The sequence below is a fragment of the Eleginops maclovinus genome, chromosome 4 (assembly GCF_036324505.1).
Source record: "Eleginops maclovinus isolate JMC-PN-2008 ecotype Puerto Natales chromosome 4, JC_Emac_rtc_rv5, whole genome shotgun sequence".
Classification (NCBI taxonomy): Eukaryota; Metazoa; Chordata; class Actinopteri; order Perciformes; family Eleginopidae; genus Eleginops; species Eleginops maclovinus.
Window position 1 is genome coordinate 8,164,731 of NC_086352.1, and position 21,404 is coordinate 8,186,134.

General features: G+C 39.8%; 1 protein-coding gene across 1 annotated transcript; it reads left to right on the plus strand.

Annotated features, from left to right (window-relative positions):
* Positions 1 to 178: 178 nt before the first annotated feature.
* On the plus strand, positions 179 to 20,880 carry heatr3 (HEAT repeat containing 3). Its single transcript, XM_063880479.1, has 15 exons — positions 179 to 481; positions 1,467 to 1,639; positions 2,862 to 2,949; positions 4,097 to 4,194; positions 4,496 to 4,605; positions 8,751 to 8,891; positions 9,424 to 9,716; positions 11,446 to 11,536; positions 12,087 to 12,241; positions 12,886 to 12,968; positions 14,688 to 14,824; positions 15,297 to 15,385; positions 15,517 to 15,660; positions 16,382 to 16,558; positions 19,633 to 20,880. The coding sequence occupies exons 1-15, from the start codon at positions 341 to 343 to the stop codon at positions 19,744 to 19,746; spliced, it is 2,034 nt and encodes a 677-aa protein (XP_063736549.1). The 5' UTR covers positions 179 to 340; the 3' UTR covers positions 19,747 to 20,880.
* Positions 20,881 to 21,404: the final 524 nt, after the last annotated feature.

A 21,404-nucleotide genomic window follows, 5' to 3' on the forward strand; every position in this document is an offset into this window, starting at 1 on the left:
TAAATACATCTGATCAATAAAACTACGAAACATGTATTTAATTTCAATGTTTTATTTCTGTAGTGTGTTAATGTTACTATCATTATTAGTATTATTCTTTATGATTATGATTATTATATGATCACCTGTTGCCATGGATCTACGTTTGCAATGTTGCGTGGTTGTTTTTTGCGACAGCTCTTCGGCTTTCTGTTAGCAACGACCACTTGACGGCACAACCTTCCACATGGCCTCCACCAGGCAGCAGCTGTAGATTGTGTTTGAGGTTTTTCTCGGATTTTACAACAAGTGGGACTAAAATAACATTACATGCGCAGGTCGTGCTGTAATAAGGACTGAAATGGGTAAAAGCAAAACCACTAAGTTTAAACGGCCGCAGTTCAACGCAGTCGGGCTGCCGGTCAACATGGTGCAGGAGGCAGGGGACGAGGAAGAGGACCCCCGGGAGGAAGACTGTCCAGCTGCGGAGCTCCTGGAGAAAGTATGGTCTTTAATATATCACTAGAATGACTCTCTGCTTATCTTCTTTTTAAATGTGTATCATTACATGGTTGACATGCATGCAGACACTTCAGTAAAACATCAAACAGGGAGACAAATCATCAGGGGTGTGACTCAAATGCTTTTAGAAAACGTCTATTATACAAGCTTTGGTTTATTGTTTAAATGGTTGCTGTGCTTGAAGATGTTTTCAATACAAAACACATGTCTTTTACTCGATATACCGAAAGATGCCATTGTATAAATGCAAATACATGTATATTTATGCTGTTTTAGGTTGGGCTTAAAACATCAGAACTACAATTTGAAAATATAAAAAAAGAAGTTCTTAGTTTGGATGTATAGAGTATTTACAGGATTTCCTGAGGTCAAAACAAATGATCTTAAAATATGTGGTGAGTTCCTTTCATAGTCTTTTTACAGCATTGAAATTATAGTTAATTTGTGCTGAAAATAAACAATAAAGTAATAAAGTATTAGTGTTTATATAATCGGTTTATTTGATGCACTGAATATCAGCCCAGTTTGTGGTAAACTACAATGAGTATTACTGTGAATGTCTGATTTCCCTTATTTAGGCTTTTGTTGTTACACATTTTTGCTGATAACTTCAAATGTTTCCGTCTAAATGAACGTGTCAGCATTTTATACTCTCTTAATACTTGTGCTAGTTGTTGACAGTAGATACCTGAAACCTGATAATAAGTCAAGCTTCATTAAACCACAAAGCAACAAGGCGCTTTACACACCGATACAAAAAAGAATCAAGTTAAAATAAATAACAATAGAAACACAGCACACACAATGGCAGACCAACCCAAACATCAGACAGGGATAAAGATCCGTAAATAAAAAACTGACTTTTGTTTCTTGAGTTTAAAATGTCTCAAAGATGATTTTCACAAAGCTAAAACAAGACATATATATACATTTGGTGTAATGATATTTATTATATGTTTCCACAGCTGCAGAGTCCCAGTGCAGATGTGAGGGAGTTTGCGTGTGCCAGCATCTCCCGGGTGGTGCAGCAGAGTCAGACCATCCCGGGCTTCCTTCAGCGGGATGCGGTGCGGCGCCTCGGGCCGATGCTGCTGGACAGCAGCCTGGCTGTGAGGGAGACGGCAGCCGGAGCGCTGAGGTGAGTCAGAGCTGCAGCAGCGAGGAGGTGAGGATGTTAGGAAACGGGGCCAACAACAACCTGAGGCTCTGACACAACAGACAGACAGCAAAGAACTAGCAGAGACAGCAGCGTCTCTGTTAAAACGAAAATGCGTACGAGATGATTTTGTGTTCCAGAAAATGGGAAAGATTCCAGTCAATTGTTCTTTTGTTTATTTAAAATAATATATATGACACAGGCATTTGCGTAACATATAGAATTCCCTCAGCTCTAAATCTACATTTTCTCAGATAAAATAAAACCGATTAAAAACTATTTGTCAAACAAGCAAACTAGATGACCCGTATGCCTGTCAGGCTCATGACACCTCATTGTACGCGTGGTGCTGTCGGCTTCACTGGAGACGAGGACTACAGGCTAATTTGGCTAGAAATTATATCTCAATAGTTGTAATTGTGATATCTATAGGAATAACAGCTGTTATGAGCTGAAAAAAACTTGAAAATGCAGTTTGATAATGCTTTGAAAGTTAAATTTGACACTGGAAGAGGCGTGTGAACCCTGAGCACAGCGTGTCTGTAATTAACCGTCTGACAGGATGACTCGACAGTAACAGTAAATATGCAGGAAAATAATTTCATCAATTCGATTTTTTGTGATAATTATGTTTTTCCCACAAGCATAAAGTTGACATTCAGTGAAGTTTCATACAGAATAGTATCTGAGTCAGAGCCTCAGTTAAAAACCTTTCTGTAATTGAGATATCAAACAAATAGTGGACGATATAAACTGTATATATATACTCAGAGTCCTGTGAGTTATCTGGCTGCTGCCACACTACTTTCTACATGATCCACTTATTTATATACTTACTAGATTTTTTTATTTATTATTATGTGCATTCCTTTATATTTAATAGTGGTTATTTTTTGTCTCATCTGTACAGCCCCCACCCCATTTGCTGTAACTATGTAGATTTCCCCTCTGGGACGGATAAAAGGGATTTCTGATCCTGACTCACAGTCATCTCTTGTTTTTGTATCAGAGAACGTCCTGTCTCCTGTCCTCCAGTTAACCTTTGGTCACAATAATTTTCCTGGATTCTAAAATCAGACAGTCGCTCACAGGACGGCCCCCGGCTCTCCATGTCTCTTATACCAACACACGGCTGAACACAAGCAGCATCTCCACAGCCAACTCTCCCCAGCCTGAACGATGAGTGTGTGTCTCTCCCTGACAGGAATCTGAGTGCATGCGGCGGTCAGGAGGTGTGTGAGGACATGGTGAAGCACGACATCATGACTCCTCTGACAGCGCTGCTCCGAGAGGTGAGACTGCGATGCTGCTTCAGCACTTCTCTTCCTCCTCATCAGCATCTGCTGCTGCATGCAGCCTTACACTCGGCAACTTAGCTTTAATTTCATTATTATCAGAATCAAAGTTCCTTTATGTGTCCCGAAGTTATAGAAGTAGCTGGTTTGTTTACGTATTGTAAATAAAATGTAAGGAAAAATAAATTGTATATTGCACTAAGCTTTAAACTGTACATACAGGCAGTGTAAACAAACTGGGTGTTGGTATCAGTGTTAAGCTCACTGTTGACCACCAGTGGGGGATAAAGCAAAGGCTTTATTTCTCTCATGCACAGTAGCTACAGACTCGTTATGGCCATGGACATCTTAAGTCTCATGCTTCAATAATGCAACAAACAATATACCTATACCTAATATAAAAAGGAAAAGACATAAAATAGTGCCAAAGAATTGGTGCAAATAAATTGCAGGTATAAGAAAAAAGTGATTTCTTTTTAAATTGTGATACCTCAGCTCCTATAATAAGTCTATACTATTGTAAACCACAATTGTAATGCTACTGTTGTTTAAATTAATGTCCAACTTTAAATCTTAAGTCCTGGCTTTAAAAATTCAAATTTTCTTTGATTGATTTCTAACATATTGTGCTGCTTTCTCTTATTTGCCCGATGGGAAAATGCATGCTATATTTTGGTTGCCACTAGGGGCGTTGCTGTTCATATCCTAAATGCAGTTCATCAACATCTTGGTTGTTGCTTACTGTTGACATGTCCCAGACTGGGAACAAAATCAATTCCCCCTAGCATTTAATATAGAGAACATAATAATAAAGGATTTATTGTTCAGAAAATGGTCCCATAAAATAACAGTGCCATCATGTAAAGACACATTTAAAAGGTTAAAGTTAGTAAGTTATGATCAGGAGTTGGTGACAAGACTTAACCTCTATTTAATTAATAATAATAATCTATAATTTTAAGGCACAATTCAAAGAATCTTCTGAGTACATCAGAGCAACCTTTGTGATCCCCACTTTTCAAACGATATTTTCTTTATTTCCATCACAAAGTATTACCACTTTGAACCAGTTACTATGAAGGATGAAGCTGTCTGACTCGTGGTTTTGTTGTGATCTGCAGCACAGAGTTTGTTTTCTTTTCAGAGCTGTGCAGGTTTTGAGAGCGCTGCTGTGCTGAAAGAGAAGAAGAATGCAGCGGAGGACGTAGCCAACGAGGCCGTGAACCTTTTGTGGAATCTGTGGTAAGACAAGAGGTTGTGTTTTTAACCTTTTGTTTATCAAGGGACGTTTTTTACAGAGCATGCACAATGGCTTTTTTTTTTTGACGCGCTGCAACTATAGCCGCGTGCACTTTCTCCCCAGGGAGCTGCACTATACTTTTCTCTACGTCAGGCCAGAAATTGCACTTTAAGTTCATCTTCGGGTCACAAACCCAGCTTTTTGACACGCATTTACTTCCATTTTCAGTCATCAATCCCACAAATATAATACATCATGTCTCTCTGTGTGCATTTCTTACTATTCTTATGTCTTTTTTTCTAGTGAGAGCAGCAGTCAGTCTCTGTCTGTCTTCAACAAAGCGGGTCTCCTGGATGTGGTGGTGCAGTGTCTGGAGAGACACCAACACAACATGGAGCTGGCCATATCTGCCGGTACGTCTCATTAATGTACTGTTGATTTCAAGTCATAATGATTTGTAGCTGCTAAATCATATTAATATAAAACAGATAATTAACTGATAAGCAAACTGCCTCTGAGGAACCAGATAGCGAACCTTGATCCAAGTCCAAACAGGTCACCGCTTGTGCGTTTATTTGCATGATCCAGTATCATCCAGTAACCCAGTTTCCAATCATTCCTTTTCTTGAACCTTTCCTACGGCTCTCCTGCTACCTTGAATCAATCCGACGATGTGCCTTCTGGTGCTCTGCTCCTACCACCACCTGTCTCCAATATATACACAATTACACCAGGTGCCCAAACATGCCTTCAAAATAAAATCATAGAAACAAATCTAACTCACTTAAATAACAAGACTAAATAATACAATAATAATATATTCAGTACAAACAAAAACAGCAAGTAAATAAATGATTCACTATTAAATAATATAAGGGAATTTATAGATCCAACATGATTTATAAAGGTATGTGCCTAAGCACCTGGAAGCTTCGCCCCGGATCCATCTCATTCTAATATGTTTACGTTATTATTGTTGTCATACAGATGGTCTTTGTTGTCATTGTATTATGTTGTTTGTTCTGCACACGCAGCATCTTTTGCATGTCTGTCCGTCCTGGGAGAGGGATTCCTCCTCCGTTGCTCTTTTTTAAGGGTTTTTTTCGGGGTCTTTTCTTCTTTGTGTGCTGCATGGATCTTAGGACAGAGTATGTTGTTAGACGCGTGTAAATTCTGATATTAGGGTATTTAATAACAATTGATTGACAGACAAACTGCTCGGGCAGTATATGTAATTCATGAGGAACCTGAACCTTTTGTCCAAATATCACATAAGGACATAAAGTCCCCTTACTGCTGGTACAAGTCCATAAAAGACACTGATCCTTTTAAGGTTCCCTGTGGAGATGTTGACCTCTAATGGGGCTATTTAGCATTTCTTTTTATGTGTTGGTCCTCTTGTGTCTTGTGCGGGACTAGAGGACGAGTATATGTGGATGATGCAACACACTTCCTTTTTCCTGACGGACAGGTCGCCACAATGCGCCAAGAACCGCAGCAATGCAGACTGATGGGTAGTAAACATGTATGTGAGCAGTGCTGGGCTCCACATGCTTTAAAGAGATAGAAGTTCACGCAAAAACAAATGCAAAAGTCCTACAAATACTCTTCTCTCTGCCACACCTTGCATATGATATTATCTATATAGACTTTATGCAAAACGTGGTTAAACTTTTGGTTGCGATGACCGAGTGAAAGCAGCTTCCTCTCCCAGCTCTGTAACGTGTGAACCGGTCGTTGACATCATCACATGTTACTGAACAGACAATGACCCTCCACATTACACGCTCAGAAATACCAGAGCCCCATTCACCTTTCTTCAACCTCATTTACCGTTACATTATACTCTGACGCTCTCCAGTCCTTCTCTTATCTGCGATCTGTTATAATTAACACATTTGGTATTATCTTACACATTTTTAAAAATCATGTCTCTTGTTAGACACTTTTACCCCATGAGACTTAAATATAATTCATACGGTGGGCACAATTTGGGGTGAAGTGTCCTGCCCAAGGAGACAACGACATGCTGACTGCAGTGGGGATTGAACCAGTGCTCCACTGATCCAAAGATCAACGCACCACCCCACTGAGCCACAGCCTTCCTATTACAATTACTGTAATTTCCGGACTATTAAGCGCACCTGAATATAAGCCGCACCCACTGAATTTTTAAAAATATGTCTATAACCTGCAGGTGCCTACCGGTACATTGAAACAAATGAACTTTACACAGGCTTTAACGAAACACGGCTTGTAACAAAAATGAAAAAAATAGCAGTAAACAGTAGCCTTCCAAGAAAGTCATTGGTCACTATCTTCCTCCTCCTGTGCACTGAAACCACTGAAGTCATCTCCTTCGGTGTCGGAGTTGAATAGCCTCAGAATTGCTTCATCCGATGTTGGATCGTCTTCATTGTCGCTCTCGTCACTTTCATCCGGAGGCAAATTCCCCGCTGAGCTCATGCTGCCCTCTTCAACACGCAGCAGTCCAGCCTTTCGAAACCCGTTGATGATAGTGGATTTTTTGATAATGCTCCACGCTGTCAGGACCCACTGGCAGACTTGACCATAAGTTGCTCTTCGCATGCGGCCCGTTTTAGTGAAGGATTTCTCCCCACTTGTCATCCAAGCCTCCCACTGAACACGGAGCGCCACCTTAAAGGTACGATTTATACTGATGTCGAGTGGCTGCAAATACTTTGTTGTGCCCCAGGAATCACAGCTGGAATTGAGTTTGTCCTCTTGATGGCTTCTTTCACAGAATCTGTTATGTGGGCGCTCATGCTGTCCAACACGAGCAAAGCCTTGTTCTTGTGAAAGAATCCTCCCGGTCGCTTGCCGTAACACTCCGTATGCCATTCATGCATTAGGCCTTCCGTCATCCATCCTTTCTTGTTGACTTTCACAACAATTCCTCTCGAGAATTTTTCTTTTGGCATCGTCATGCGTTTAAAAATCAACATCGGTGGAAGCTTTTCTCCCGATGCCGTGCAGCTCAGAACACAGGTGAAGTGCGTTTTTTCGTGCCCAGTTGTTTTCAGCGTGACTGATGATTCGCCTTTCCTGTTGACAGTCCGAGTGAGAGGCAGGTCAAACGTCAGAGGAACCTCATCCATATTTATGATGTTGTGCGGGCCGATGGAATGCTCCGCTATCTTTGCATCAGTGAATTTGCGGAAGTTTGAAACTTTTCCCTCGTAGTCGGGAGGGAGCTGCTGACACAGACTCGTTTGTACCCTGATGGACAGGCCTTTACGTCTCATAAATTTTAGACACCACGATGGTCCACCTCTAAAATCCTCAAACTTCATTGCGGTGGCAATTGTTTTGGCTTTCAGTCGGATCTGCACAGTTGAAACACCTCGGCCGTCTGCTCTCTGTGTGTTGATCCAGTCTTCGAGCTCATTTTCTAGTTCGGGCCATCTGCTTTTCTTCCCTCTGAAAGCTTTTGTTGTCTTTTTGCACTGAGTTAGTTCCTCACTAAGCTGGGAAGAGACCGAGGGGTAGACCTAGGACCAGGTGGAGGGATTATATCTCTTTGCTGGCCTGGGAGCGCCTTGGAATCCCCCAGTCAGAGCTGGTTGATGTGGCCAGGGAAAGGAAAGTTTGGGGCTCTCTGCTGGAGCTGTTACCTCCGCGACCCTGACGAAAAAGCGGGAGAAGATGGATGGATGGATGGATGGATGGTTAGTTCCTCACGCTGCTGTTTCCAACGTCTTATCATCGACTCATTAAGGCCAAGCTCCCGTGCAGCAGCTCTATTTCCTTTTCCAACTGCCAGATCGATCGCCTTCAACTTGAAAGCTGCATCATATGCATTTCTCCGTGTCTTTGCCATGATGAGGGTGACAAAATGACTACCGTAATCAGAATGATGGGAAGTTTGAGCACGCTCGATTTACGTCACATTATGTGACGGTGCTCAGTTTTTTGTCTATTTTTTTTCAAAATCCCATTTTGGCGGCATGAAGCTTGTGAAAGCGGGAAAAATCCATGAATTAGCCGCGTCATTGTATAAGCCGCGAGGTTCAAAGCGTGGGAAAAAAGTAGCGGCTTATAGTCCGGAAATTACGGTATATATTTATACTATTGTTTAATAATTGTAGGCCAATGGTCTTTAACACTCCTCTTCAATAGGAAGTGGCAGCCCACACACATTTGATTGCTTTTAAATCTACTCCTGACGCTCGTGTGGCTTTCACTATCCTACGTTTTTAATTTTTTTATAATGGAGTCAGTGCTGCACCCCCTTAAGGCTTTAGTTTAGGCGTTCTAAACTTAAAATCTCTCAACGGCAACATGTTCTTGCTTAATATGATCAGCTTGCACACAATTTCAATGCACAAGGACGATGGTATTTATTGCAAGAATGCATGTCTGACAATTCTGCAGTTGGAGTACATGCCTTAGATTTGAGGGTTTCTCCAAAACACATTTTAGAAAATAACCTTAGGAAGAAATGAGTCCCCTTGTTGGCAACCGTCCTTGGCAAGCCTGACCTCAAACTAACTGTGTTCCTGGAGTGTACTGACACACTCTCTGTGTTGTTGTCCAGCCCACTGTCTGCACACTGTGACAGAGGATAACCCCGAGCTGCTGCGGAGCACCAACAGCGCCGTGCTGAGAGCCGTGGAGAGCGTGATACTGACTGCTCAGACAGACATGGCTCACACACTCCTCAGGACCCTGGCTGCAGGTACCACGTCTCCGTGTATTCATGAATAAATAAATAGTTTTAGTAGTGCATATGACGCCCTACTAAATGAAATCAGTGTTGGGAAGTACATTTACTCAAGTACTGTAATCAAGCACACATTTAAGGTACTTTTACTTAAGTATTTTCTTTCTGTGCCACTTCATCCTGGAAGTATTTTACACATTTAGTTAGTTTCTTCTTTATTAAGTCATATATTTACCCACACCACTTAATAAAACATTCTAAAATATGATCCTTTGATGTAGATTAAACTATTCAGCATTAGCTATCATATCTTTAACGATGAGTTGGCTGATTTTGGAAATGGTTTAGTAAATGAATACCTTTTAGTAACGTTTAGTTAAAGTAATTTATTTTGAAAAAACATCACAGTTGAAGAAATGCTGCTTTTTTCCTTTTCAATATTTTAAAGTTTTATTCTGACGATACTTGAATACTATTTATCTGTCTGTGAATTTATATATCGCAATATAATCCCTGTAATGTTCGTCTTTCTCCTGCTGTTCCTCAGGGACTCTGTGGAACTTGAAGAGCAGTTTGCCCGCCGCCCGTCAGGCTCAGACCCTGAACGCCGTGGTCTCCACCCTTTCCCAGAGCCTGGACCTGGACGCAGGAACGCTGATACCTGAAATGTTACGAACAGAGGATCTCCATCAGAGAAACACAGACGCTGCAGCAGAGACCGAGCAGCAGGCTGCCGGAGGACAGATGGACGAGATGATCGAGGAGGAGGAGGAGGAACCGAAACACATGAGGAACGGAAAAGCTGCGATGGAAAATACCGACTTCTCCGACCTTTTACCTGTAAGCAGATAACTCCAACAGCGTGTTGCTATTCCTCTTTATGCATACATTTTTATTTATTAATGGTTCATCTTATTTGTATGTGATGCAGCCATTGCCCAACACTTTTGGAGGCCTGTGATCCATGAGGTCTTCTTTCTCACTATAAACCTTTTGCTAGCTTTGAGGACCTTCAAAGTTCAGGAATAGTTAAAGGGACATGGAGTCCAGATCTTTTAAGGACACCAGTTAATATTTGCACTCAACAACTTTGCATAACATTTCATTAAGCAGACAATAAATGCAGTCTTTAAATTAATGCAAATCAAGCATCCTGCAAGTAGATACGCTTTAAAGAGGTCAACCTTTTTAAAGTTTGCTTTCTTTCTTAATTGACATTTGATTCAAACAAATTACCAAGGCTCTTGATAAGCAGTTTTAATTTCTGTAAATATACGATGTGACGTGAGCGGACGTCTGTGTTTGTGGCGACAAAGCAGTTCAGCTTATCATTTTTGAGGGCCCTGTTTACGCCAGGTGAAAAAGTGTTGTGTGAGTCATCCTGAAAAGTTATCCGCACTGACAGAGTAGACAGGCTGTCGGGTTTGGGGGGGAGTGAGTTTAGGGTTCAGCTGGGGACCGGCTCCAGGCTCCACCACTCTGACGTCCCCTAGACTCGACCTCTCCCAGACAGAGCTGTCCCCCCAATCTCAGGCACAACCAGAGCCCCGAGACCGAGGCTGACTTTTACGGGGACGCCGAAAATCCCCTGTTATACAACGGGGTTATCTCCATCCAGGCTCTGGTTTCACTGTCTGAGCTATAATAATGATATTGATTTTCAAGATAAAGTAAGCAAGATTTTTTACAGGATTCAAAACATTTCAAGGTTTCAAAAGCTTTTTTATTTGCACAAAAGCTACAGTGTACAAAACCCCAGGCTTCTCAAACAATAACAATATATATTAATTAACATCAAATAAGAAAGGCATAAAATGACATATGCATTTTAAAATACAGTAATAAGCAGTGAAAGGTGTATACATGTTGAAAAATTCAGTAGTAATCAGATAAGTCCTGTACATAAATAAATATGAGGACTTCTAAAATCAAATAATGCAACTAACCGACTAAGACATGTTAGAAATGAAACTGTTCTTAAATCAATAAAAGATGTTGCCTTAAGATGCAATATAAGGTTATAAAAAGCCTTTGACTGTCAATATAAACCCTGAACACACACTACATTCATTTATCTTCTGAAGGTTTAAAGGACTCAAAAGGATTAAAAGCCTTTATTTGTTGGGAATAAAAACCAAATAACATAATGCTGCAAGGAAAATGCAGGAGAACTGAAACTGTGTGAGTTAAAGTAAAACAAAATGGAGGAAAAATGCAAAATAATAACGTCAGGACTTGAGTAAAATAAAACGAATAAAGTAAGTCATCCTAAAAATAATAATAAAAACGGGTAAGAGAAGTGATTTTAAAGATGTCACTGATGTACAGCTATCTATATTCAGTAATGGAAAGCATTTCTTCCAAAATCAAACCCTGTCACTAAACAATAGGATTTCTACTCTTAATCTTTCCTTGAAAAGTGAACACCCCTTGCATCACAGTTCAGAAAGCAGACACGTTTTCGTTCCTCCATAGAGGGATAGATCTCTTCCTCTCAGACTGGGTGCTAACGAGGCTAACGATCTGTGTTTCGGTTCGATGCTGACTCTCATGCCTGTTTTGTGTCCAGAGGCACCAGGAGGAGCTGAGGGAGGCGACGGCGCTGCTGACGGCCCAGCAGACGTCTCTAGAGATCATCGTCAACATGTGCTGCTCTGACGGTGAGTGTGGAGCGCACACACAGCGCTGACCCCCGGCTCATTATCCTGTCACTGCTGAGGCTAATATAACAGGGATGTAGTTCATCTGGGCGGTGTATCCACTGTGTAAGATATACCTATACATGTTTATTAGACAATCACACAATGTCAGTCTGGGTTAAACTGTATATATTTATGGATTTTTGAAAATAGGAACATAAGGTAAATAATAAAATACAATAAATAATGGAAATAATATATAAGAAAATAATATAAGAAAATTGATATACATGTTATTTAAAGGTATTGTTTTAAAGTAACATTAAGGCACAGGGAATAATAACGAATGTTACTGAAAACCGTATTACCCTATTGAGTGTCTAAAAGTCCCATTTTGTTTTTTGCAATTGCTAGCCCTTGCCCTTGTTTCCCTGATCGATTCCTTGTATGTGATTGTGTCTTCAGATGTCTTTATTGCCAAGCCTCATTGAGTGCCTAAATGTGCATTTTGATATTCCAGATGAGTAGAATTAGTTTCGTTTCTGTATTCTATGGTTTCCTTTCTCTTCAGAGCCTTCAGACGACGAGTGGGAGGATGAGTCGAGCAGCGACGAGAGCGACATGGGTCCGGACAGTCTCTGTGACGGAGTCTCCAATCTCATGTCTCCACTGTGTTTATCTGCGGAGATTCACAGCGCGTTAATCAACCACAGCATCCCAGAGAAGGCAAATAGCTTTGTCTATTTTGTCAATTAAGGCCTGTGTTCAAACTATGTGTGTTTTTAGCAGAAAAACGCTCCCAGGTTTACAAGTTTCTTTGAGTACAAAACCGCTCTTGTATTAGCCTCGCATCTTTCCCTTTTTTACCTATTTGAGCTCCTATCTTTTAGTTTGACATTGTTTGCATCTTTGTGCTGATAGTTTTTGTCTGACACATTAAAATCAGGATAGAAAACATGGCCAAAACAAGATCCTCCTCCATTTCCCACAGCCGTTGTTCTTCTGAGAAGTCTCCATGATTTCAACTAGAAAGAGCCTCTTGTGAAAAGAATACCCACTCTTCTATTCTGGGAACACTTTAAAAATGACGCTCTGGCTCAGAAGAAGACGCTATGGGTACAAAGGCCCTGACACACACCTTCATTAGACAATAGCTCTAAGAAAAAGTCTCCCCGTGTTTAGAAAAGCATGTGAATGTAATTATACTGTCTTTTAAAACCTCAAAATATGTTTTGATTATGCAGTGAACACGTCTCCCTGAGGCCGAACAGGTCGAATTACTGAACTGTGCAATTAAGGAGATCTCTATTATGAAAAGGCACTAAATGCTATTATGATGGATGACAGTTATATCTTTTTCCCCTTTCAAGGTCCTCAAAAAGACAGAGATCCCCAGAAAGGAAGCTGTGGATGTGTGCCGTCAGAACTCCTCCTGGAGAGGCATGATCAAGAAGTAATCCTCTTACTTCTCATCTTTTTTATTATCTCAAAAAAAGCTGTAAGGTTTCTGTGTTGGATATTTGATGCGTCTTTAATCTGGTGCTTGCTGGACGTGTAAGGGATTTTTATCTCAGTTTGAAAGGTTTTCACGGAACCACAGTTAGGTCTGGCCTAAATCCTTTATCACAAGGTAAATTCATACCTATATCTATATAAAAACATCCTTTTTAGTCCAATGAATAAATAGTCTGTAAAAGGAAAGGAATAGTTTATTTATATTTCACATTTTAGACATTAAGGCTATTCAAACTGCTCTAAAAACAAACCAAAAAGTGTTGGATATAATTAAAAATAAACATTTGAAATACATAAATTACTGCGAAAGTGTAATATTAAAATATTGTTATATGAGATAAAGGAAAGCAAGGATTTAACCTCAATTTAAAAAACATTAACCAAATAATTGCTCTTTGAAAAACCATCATTAATTGATTTTCATGTGTGATTTAAATACCTGAAAAAGAGGATTTTTGGGAGTTTAGTTAGGAAAGGGCAATATGGCCAAAGTCCTCTATCAGAGAGTAGCTCATTTCATACCTTGTTAATCAATTCTTTCACAATATAACATGATATGTCTTCTGATAACTAACAAATGTAAAGGTTAGTTTATTCATGCAGCACATTTCAGACGGAAAGTCAATTCAAAGTGTTTTCAATAAAATGAACAGAAAACAAAGCGAATGGAAAACAAGACAATTCTCAAAAGAGACAAAAGTTAAAGCTCAACGCTGGAAATCAAGTAGATTCTGCAGAGTGGCAAAAGAATAATAATAAGCTACTCTTAAATGACCGCTTTTTGGACTCATAATTGCGCTGTTAAAACCAATTTTGAACTCGAGTGCAAAATGAACACAACAGTTTTAAGTGAAATAACAATATCTAGACGTAGCTGATGCCTCGATACAAGAAATGTAGAAAAAAATGACCGTAAAGCATTTCTGTATATCATGTTTGATATTTTAAACCAGGGGTGTCCAAACTACGGCCCGGGGGCCAAATGCGGCCTGCAGGCCATTTTGAATCGGCCCTCTGCAAATTCTAAAAGTAAAATGCTATATGGCCCACAAATTTTGCTGGTCTTATATTGTACTTCTCAAATATATATGTTCAGATATATGACACAGTATTCATGTGTTGCTGAGCCCAATTTCAAATAAATTCAGTCAACAAATCTTAGTTGATTAAAAAAAAAACCCAATAACTTATTTCTATAACAAGCTTGACATTCAACCTTCATATTAACTCTAATTATAAGCACTCTGAGGCTTCTGTTTTAAGGAATGAGCTGCCAACAAAATAAATGAAACCCTAAAGAGAGACGGGATGTAGGCTGTTTTTTCCTTAAACCATTTGAAAGTATTGCGCTTTATTCACCTACATTTGATTTGATTTGCTAACTTATAACTTAACTTACGAGGCAATATTCACCTCTATAAGTGGCCCAGCTCTCCGTGTATTTTTCTGTATCTGGCCCTGGTGAAAAGTTTGGACACCCCTGTTTTAAACCCTTAGCACAAATCAAAAAACTCACCTTTTTCAGAACAACTTTTAATCCCTGCTTAATGTTTTTCTGTATATTTTCTATGAATTTTAACATGTAACGTGTCTTTGAGTACCATGAAAGCGCTGTATAAATAAAATATATCATCCATCTTTTTCCTATGCCCTCCAGGATGCAGCGCGTTCAGTCCCGGGCGCTTACCTGCCTCCACAGCCTCCTCTCCAGCATGGACGCAGACTCTCTGGGAGGAGCAGCGGCCCTGCAGGCAGCAGCGCAGCACCTCTCCACGCTGGTGTTTGGTGCAGCAGGTTCGCATTTATTACACTGCATTTTTCTTCAGCTGACGAGTGAGGAAACACACTCAATACAGCAAGAACCCTCCAAGATAAAGTTGTTCAGCCGCTGCATAAAGCAACAGGTTTTTTTTGGTTTCTCTTGGCCAAGGTGCAGTCGAAACAGATGGGTTTTTAGTCACAGGTAGCAGATGTGTAGACTTTCTGCAGTCCTGATATGAGAGGGGAGCTTGTTCCACCATTCAGGAGCCAGGATACCAAACAGATGTGTCATTCTAATACTGCAAATAACTGACTGAAAACTAAAACATCCATGGATGTAGGCAAACTACTACTTTTGATTCCCGATTTAGAAACCAAATCTTGAACTAAACATTATATTTTTAGTGGACAAATGATGTGTATTCCTGAAATGCAGCAGTGTGGAGATGTAACATGTAGATTTGTATTACATGTGTTTACTTACTACAGTTTACTCATGTTTCAGAGATCCCCAAAGATGAGGAGTTTCTGGAGGCCGTCATCAGCGCCATGCGGTCTCTTCTGCAGATGATCGCCTCTAAAAATATCCCTCAGGTACAGAACACAGTGTTCAATGTTCATGGGAATTTTTTAAGGAGTTATTCTTTAGACTTTGTGTTGTACAAAATCCACCGCCACTTCTCCCTAACCACTATTGACTGATATGTTTTGTTGTTTTCCCTTAGTGTATGACCCCCCAGCAGCTGATGAGCCTGAGTGAAGCGGCAACCCGCTGCGATGTAGTCAGCGTGAGGGTCAACGCCGTCGCTATTCTGGGCATCACCGGCAGCACATTAGCCAAAGAGAAGGGCTCTGCTGGAACCCTTCAGGTACTAAACTCCTCCTGCAATATTTGTCCTTCCGTTTACACGCCCTGTGTCTCCTTACGATGGTAAATGGACTTGTACTTATATAGCGCTTTTTTTCGACCCCTCAAAGCGCTTTACATTCACATACATTCACCCCATTCACACCCATTCATACAGAGCAGTACACTTTTGCTCTAGGTAACTACCTTTCACACGCATTCAAACACCGTTGGCCATGCCATCGGGAGCTCGGGGGTTAAGTATCTTGCCCAAGGATACATCGACATGTTGACTGGTCGGGCTGGGATCGAACCCACAACCTTCTGGTTGAAAGACGACCGCACTACCTCGCAGCCACAGTCTGCAACTTAGCCGAAAAGTCTCATATGAAAACACAGCAAAGACTATAAACTTCTTCCTCCAACACATACGTTCTGCACATGAGAGTGATTACTCTTCGCACTAGCAGGGGGCGAGGACTGTTCTCAATATTAAAAAACTGGAAAACATAGGACTTTTGAATAGTGCAAAAGACCTGAAACCTGGACATAACTTGGCATTAAACCACTCGTTTCAAACTCAAAAAGTCAAGGGTTTTCCACACCTACTAACATCACTTACACTTCCATTAAACAAGGTCATATCAGTGTGGAAATATGTGTATCGATGAAGATGAATAATAAGAGACTCGTGATTTGAGTCATTGCTTCAGTCAAGGCTTCAATAGTCTGTTCTCCCACAGATGATTGGAAACGCTTTACTCCAAGTCTCCACGAAGGACGCCGACCTGGTTGTGAACGGAGAAGCTCTGGACGCCTTGTTTGATGTTTTCGCTGACGGAGACGAGGCAGAGACGGCTGCCAAAAACATCCAGTTACTCCCTGCACTGAAGACACTGCAACCCATGTTTAAAGCCAAGGTACCAGAGCCTTATTACGGGTGGTGGACAGTAACTGAGTACTGTAATTAAACTCCATTTTCTGCCACTTTGAACTTGTACTACACTACATCTCACAGGGAAATGTACTTTTTACTCCACTACATGAACTTTACACTTATATTTACAACTTTGTACATAAAAACATGTTTAAATTATATATATATACACTACTACTCTACTCAGTAGCTGCTGTATATAACTATAGAAACTCTCTCAGAGTTTCCTAAATAGTCGATGCAAATGAGTACAACTTTCAAGTCATCAACCATTAGAGAATACACCGCGTTCCAAATTATTATGCAAATTGGATTTAAGTTTCATAAACATTGAATTTTTTGTTTTTCAATTAAACTCATGGATGGTATTGTGTCTCAGGGCTCGTTGGATCATGGAAATCAATCTCAGACACCTGTGATAATTAGTTGGTCAGGTGAGCCCGATCAAAGGAAAACTACGTAAGAAGAACGTTCCACATTATTAAGCAGGCCACAGGTTTCAAGCAATAAGCGAAAGAAAAAGGATCTCTCTCTGCTGCCGAAAAGCGTCGAATAATGCAAAACCTGGGACAAGGTATGAAAACATTAGATATTTCACGAAAACTTAAGCGTGATCATCGTACTGTGAAGACATTTGTGGCTGATTCAGAGCACAGCCGGGTTCGTGCAGATAAAGGCATAACGAGGAAGGTTTCTGCCAGACAAATTCATCGGATTAGGAGAGCAGCTGCTAAAAAGCCATTGCAAAGCAGCAAACAGGCAGTCGAATTACACTCTAACGGTTGATGACTTGAAAATGATACTGACTGTCATTTGCATCGACTATTTAGGAAACTCTGAGAAAAATGTCATTTGCATGATAATTTGGAACGTGGTGTAATTTGAATTTTATTGAACAAACCTCCCGATGATAACAGTATTCCTTTCAAAAACAAAAAACTCAACATGCACTGTTTCCAAATTATGATGCACAACAGTTTCAAAACAGTTTATAGGTTGTAAAGAACTAAAAATGGTCATTTGTTGAATTTGCGGCGTTAGGAGGTCATATTTACTGAAATCAAAAGCTATTTCAATCAACAACAGGCCAAGGTACATGCTAACATCAACCCCTTCTTTGATATCACCTTCACAGTTCTTGCATCCGTTGAACTTGTGAGTTTTTGGAGCGTTTCTGGTTGAATTTCTTTGCAGGATGTCAGAATAGCCTCCCAGAGCTGCTGTTTTGATGTGAACTGCCTCCCACCCTCATAGATATTTTGCTTGAGGATGCTCCAAAGGTTCTCAATAGGGTTGATGTCAGGGGAATATGGGGGCCACACCTTGAGTTTCTCTCTTTTTTATGCCCATAGCAGCCAATGACACAGAGGTACTCTTTGCAGCATTGTCAGGCATGAAGATGATTTTACTACGGAAGGCACGGTTCTTCTTTTTGTACCATGGAAGAAAGTGGTCAGTCAGAAACTCAATATACTTTGCCGAGGTCATTTTCACACCTTCAGGGACCCTAAAGCGGCCTACCAGCTCTCTCCTTATGATCCCAGCCCAAAACATGACTCCGCCACCTCTTTGCTGACGTCGCAGCCTTGTTGGGACATGGTGTCCATCCACCAGCCATCCACTACTCCATCGATCTGGACCATCCAGGGTTGCATGGCACTCAGTAAACAAGACTGTTTGAAAATTAGTCTTCATGTATTTCTGAGCCCACTGCAACTGTTTCTGCTTGTGAGCATTGTTTAGGGGTGGCTGAATAGTAGATTTATGCACAACTGCAAACCTCTGCAGGATCCTACACCTTTCGCAGGACTCCAGCGGCACCAGCAGCTTCAAATACCTGTTTGCTGCTTTGTAATGGCTTTTTAGCAGCTGCTCTCCAATCCGATGAATTTGTCTGGCAGAAACCTTCCTCGTTATGCCTTTATCTGCACGAACCCGGCTGTGCTCTGAATCAGCCACAAATGTCTTCACAGTACGATGATCACGCTTAAGTTTTCCTGAAATATCTAATGTTTTCATACCTTGTCCCAGGTTTTGCATTATTCGACGCTTTTCGGCAGCAGAGAGATCCTTTTTCTTTCGCTTATTGCTTGAAACCTGTGGCCTGCTTAATAATGTGGAACGTTCTTCTTACTTAGTTTTCCTTTGATCGGGCTCACCTGGCCAACTAATTATCACAGGTGTCTGAGATTGATTTCCATGATCCAAAGAACCCTGAGACACAATACCATCCATGAGTTTAATTGAAAAACAAAAAATTCAATGTTTATGAAACTTAAATCCAATTTGCATAATAATTTGGAACGCGGTGTATACTATAATAATTCACAGTAAATACACTTTTTAGAAAGGAGGACGGTGGCTACTTTACGTACATTTTGCCCATAATACTCCCGTCCTTTTACTTTAGTCACTTCTTGAATGGAGTAATTCTTGAGTGTGTTTCTACTGTTTCTAAAGAGTATTTTATTTAAAGCACTATAATTTAAGATGTACTTTATTGATCCCACATTTGGAAACGTTTCGTTGCAGCAGCGTGTAAAACAAGTATTGCACATAATTAGAAACAAGTAGAGAAATGAGTAGGAAAATGAACAATTATACAATATAAACATCTCAAAATAGAAAATAAAACACAACTCAAAGAGAAAATATAAAAGTTGACCGTGAGAAAAGATATGTAAACTATCTGACAAATAAAACACTATTAACGGGCTTAATTACAGCTAACGCGATATGAAAGTGGGATATTATTTACATTTAGACATATTAAATTAAATGTAGATATAAAATGTACAGTGAGTCCAGTTGACAAAAGTGAAAATATGGAGCAGTGAGTTCTCGGACAGCCAGAGGTGGATTATATTACTGATTATTCACAATTTCCAGACGTGCATTCAGGACTTTTATCCCCTCCCTCACACTGATTCACTATCTTTCCTGCCTCTTGTATTGCTTACAACATTTTTACGGATTTGAATGAACCCTAACACCTAAACTCATAAACTTCTTATCTTTCCTAAACGATGACGTACCTTTCTTTTCTATTTCTTCTAGATTCGTAAAGAGGGGAGAGGAAAGTACAGCCCGCAGCAGCTGTGTGTGCTGGACAACATCAAAGTGAACCTGAGGAGATTTATCGGTTACCTGGAGAAGGTGGTGAAAAAATAACGAGCGCCGGACCTGACGACGGCGTGCACAGATATGCTAACGTAGCATCAAACGGATCCGAGTGTGGTTGTGAAACCATCAATATTTATTACGTTGGTAGTGAACCGCCTGGTTTCAGTGTTAATATTCTCTAAATAATAAGGATTTACTATTTTACTTGTATTTGTTGTGAAGGAAGACGGGATTATTTTAGTTTGAGTTACTGCAAGCTGCAGTAAAGAAAGGTTTTTATTTTTCTCCCTTGGTTTAAATGTGACAATCAAGACAACGTTTATCAGGCTTGTATTTGTTCACGTTTACTTCCCATAGCGACCCCAGGTTTTGATTTGTGTCCCCTTAATTCTGTTCCTTTGATGTTTGCAGAGCTATGCAACATAAGATGTGTCATTATGGGATAAATGCCACCTAATAAAAAAAGAATATTTAGTTTTATTGTTTTCGTAAAAACATAATTATGTTTAGAAAGAAATTGGCTTGCATTAAAAGAGAGAAATGAAATTAGGCTGTCATTTTGATACCTAACGAAGCTGAATGCGTTTGGTATTCTCATTGCCAAGGTGATAACAAAAACACAGCTTCGGAGGAATACATTTTCTCCCCATCCAGGCACCCTTAGTTTGAGAGTGGTGAATCACTGACTGTATTTTTCCCTCCACAAAAACCCATTTTCTACTGACAGCATTTTTGTCAGCAACAAAGTAAATATCAATCATGAATGAAATTAATTGTCATACCAAATTGCTGCTTCCACTCAGAATACGGTTCTATAACTGCAGGTCTGAAATATGTAAATAGAGGGTAGTGTCATCTCTTTTGCACCTGATCCATTGTTTATCATGCTTTGAGTTTCTGACAAAGTTTACTTATTAGCTCTTATCAATTAATGCGTTAAATGGTCTAAATTGAAAGGTGACTTGCTACCTTAAATGCCATTTACCTAAATACCTGTGATAGCTCTTACGTTGTGAGAGTCCGGCACAGCTTCTGTGGGTTCCCACAGGTTTTCAGGGAAATGTTGATAAAAATGCCTATCATTAATATAAAAAAAAAGCCAATTTCAAAGAAAGTGTAAGGAAGCTTATGTCTTTAGGATGGGATTTAATGCATTTTTGAAATAAATCCTGATTTATTAAGCATCGTCTGATGTGTTTTCTTTTTAAATATTTGAATATTGTCCACACTGGTATTATCTGGGATTTATATAACCCTGTTTCTAATTACGTTTGAGACCTATTGATACAACTCAGAGCTTTTTCCTAATGCTTAAACAGTATTTCAACACACAGAATAAAATGCAACCTTCACTTGACTCCAAAACCACAATCTGCACATTACACTAATGCAATTATTTTGACATGGGTATATATTTGAATTAGTGCTTAAGGTATAAGATGATTAATCTGAGTACATTGAAAAATATTTAAAAAAATGTTAGTTAATATAATAAATTAATAAATTGAGATACATTATTTTAGGTTTAGATACCTTGCATTAAATAAAGTAAGAAAAATAATATATCCACCTTTTTGAGATTTATAATTTAAGTTAAATGTTTAATATTTGTACAAACATCAAGTGTTTACAATAAACAAATACTCTAAAATATGTATACAAACATAATCATTTGAACTCAAAAGGTCAAGAGATGCAATAAAATA

What these genes read in the sequence shown, in the direction of transcription:
- heatr3 (XM_063880479.1), top strand. Translation starts at nt 341, where the DNA reads ATGGGTAAAAGCAAAACCACTAAGTTTAAACGGCCGCAGTTCAACGCA. An exon ending in AACCTTTTGTGGAATCTGTG is followed by an intron (nt 4,195 to 4,495) that starts GTAAGACAAGAG and finishes CTTTTTTTCTAG; the next exon opens with TGAGAGCAGCAGTCAGTCTC. An exon ending in GGAGCTGGCCATATCTGCCG is followed by an intron (nt 4,606 to 8,750) that starts GTACGTCTCATT and finishes GTTGTTGTCCAG; the next exon opens with CCCACTGTCTGCACACTGTG.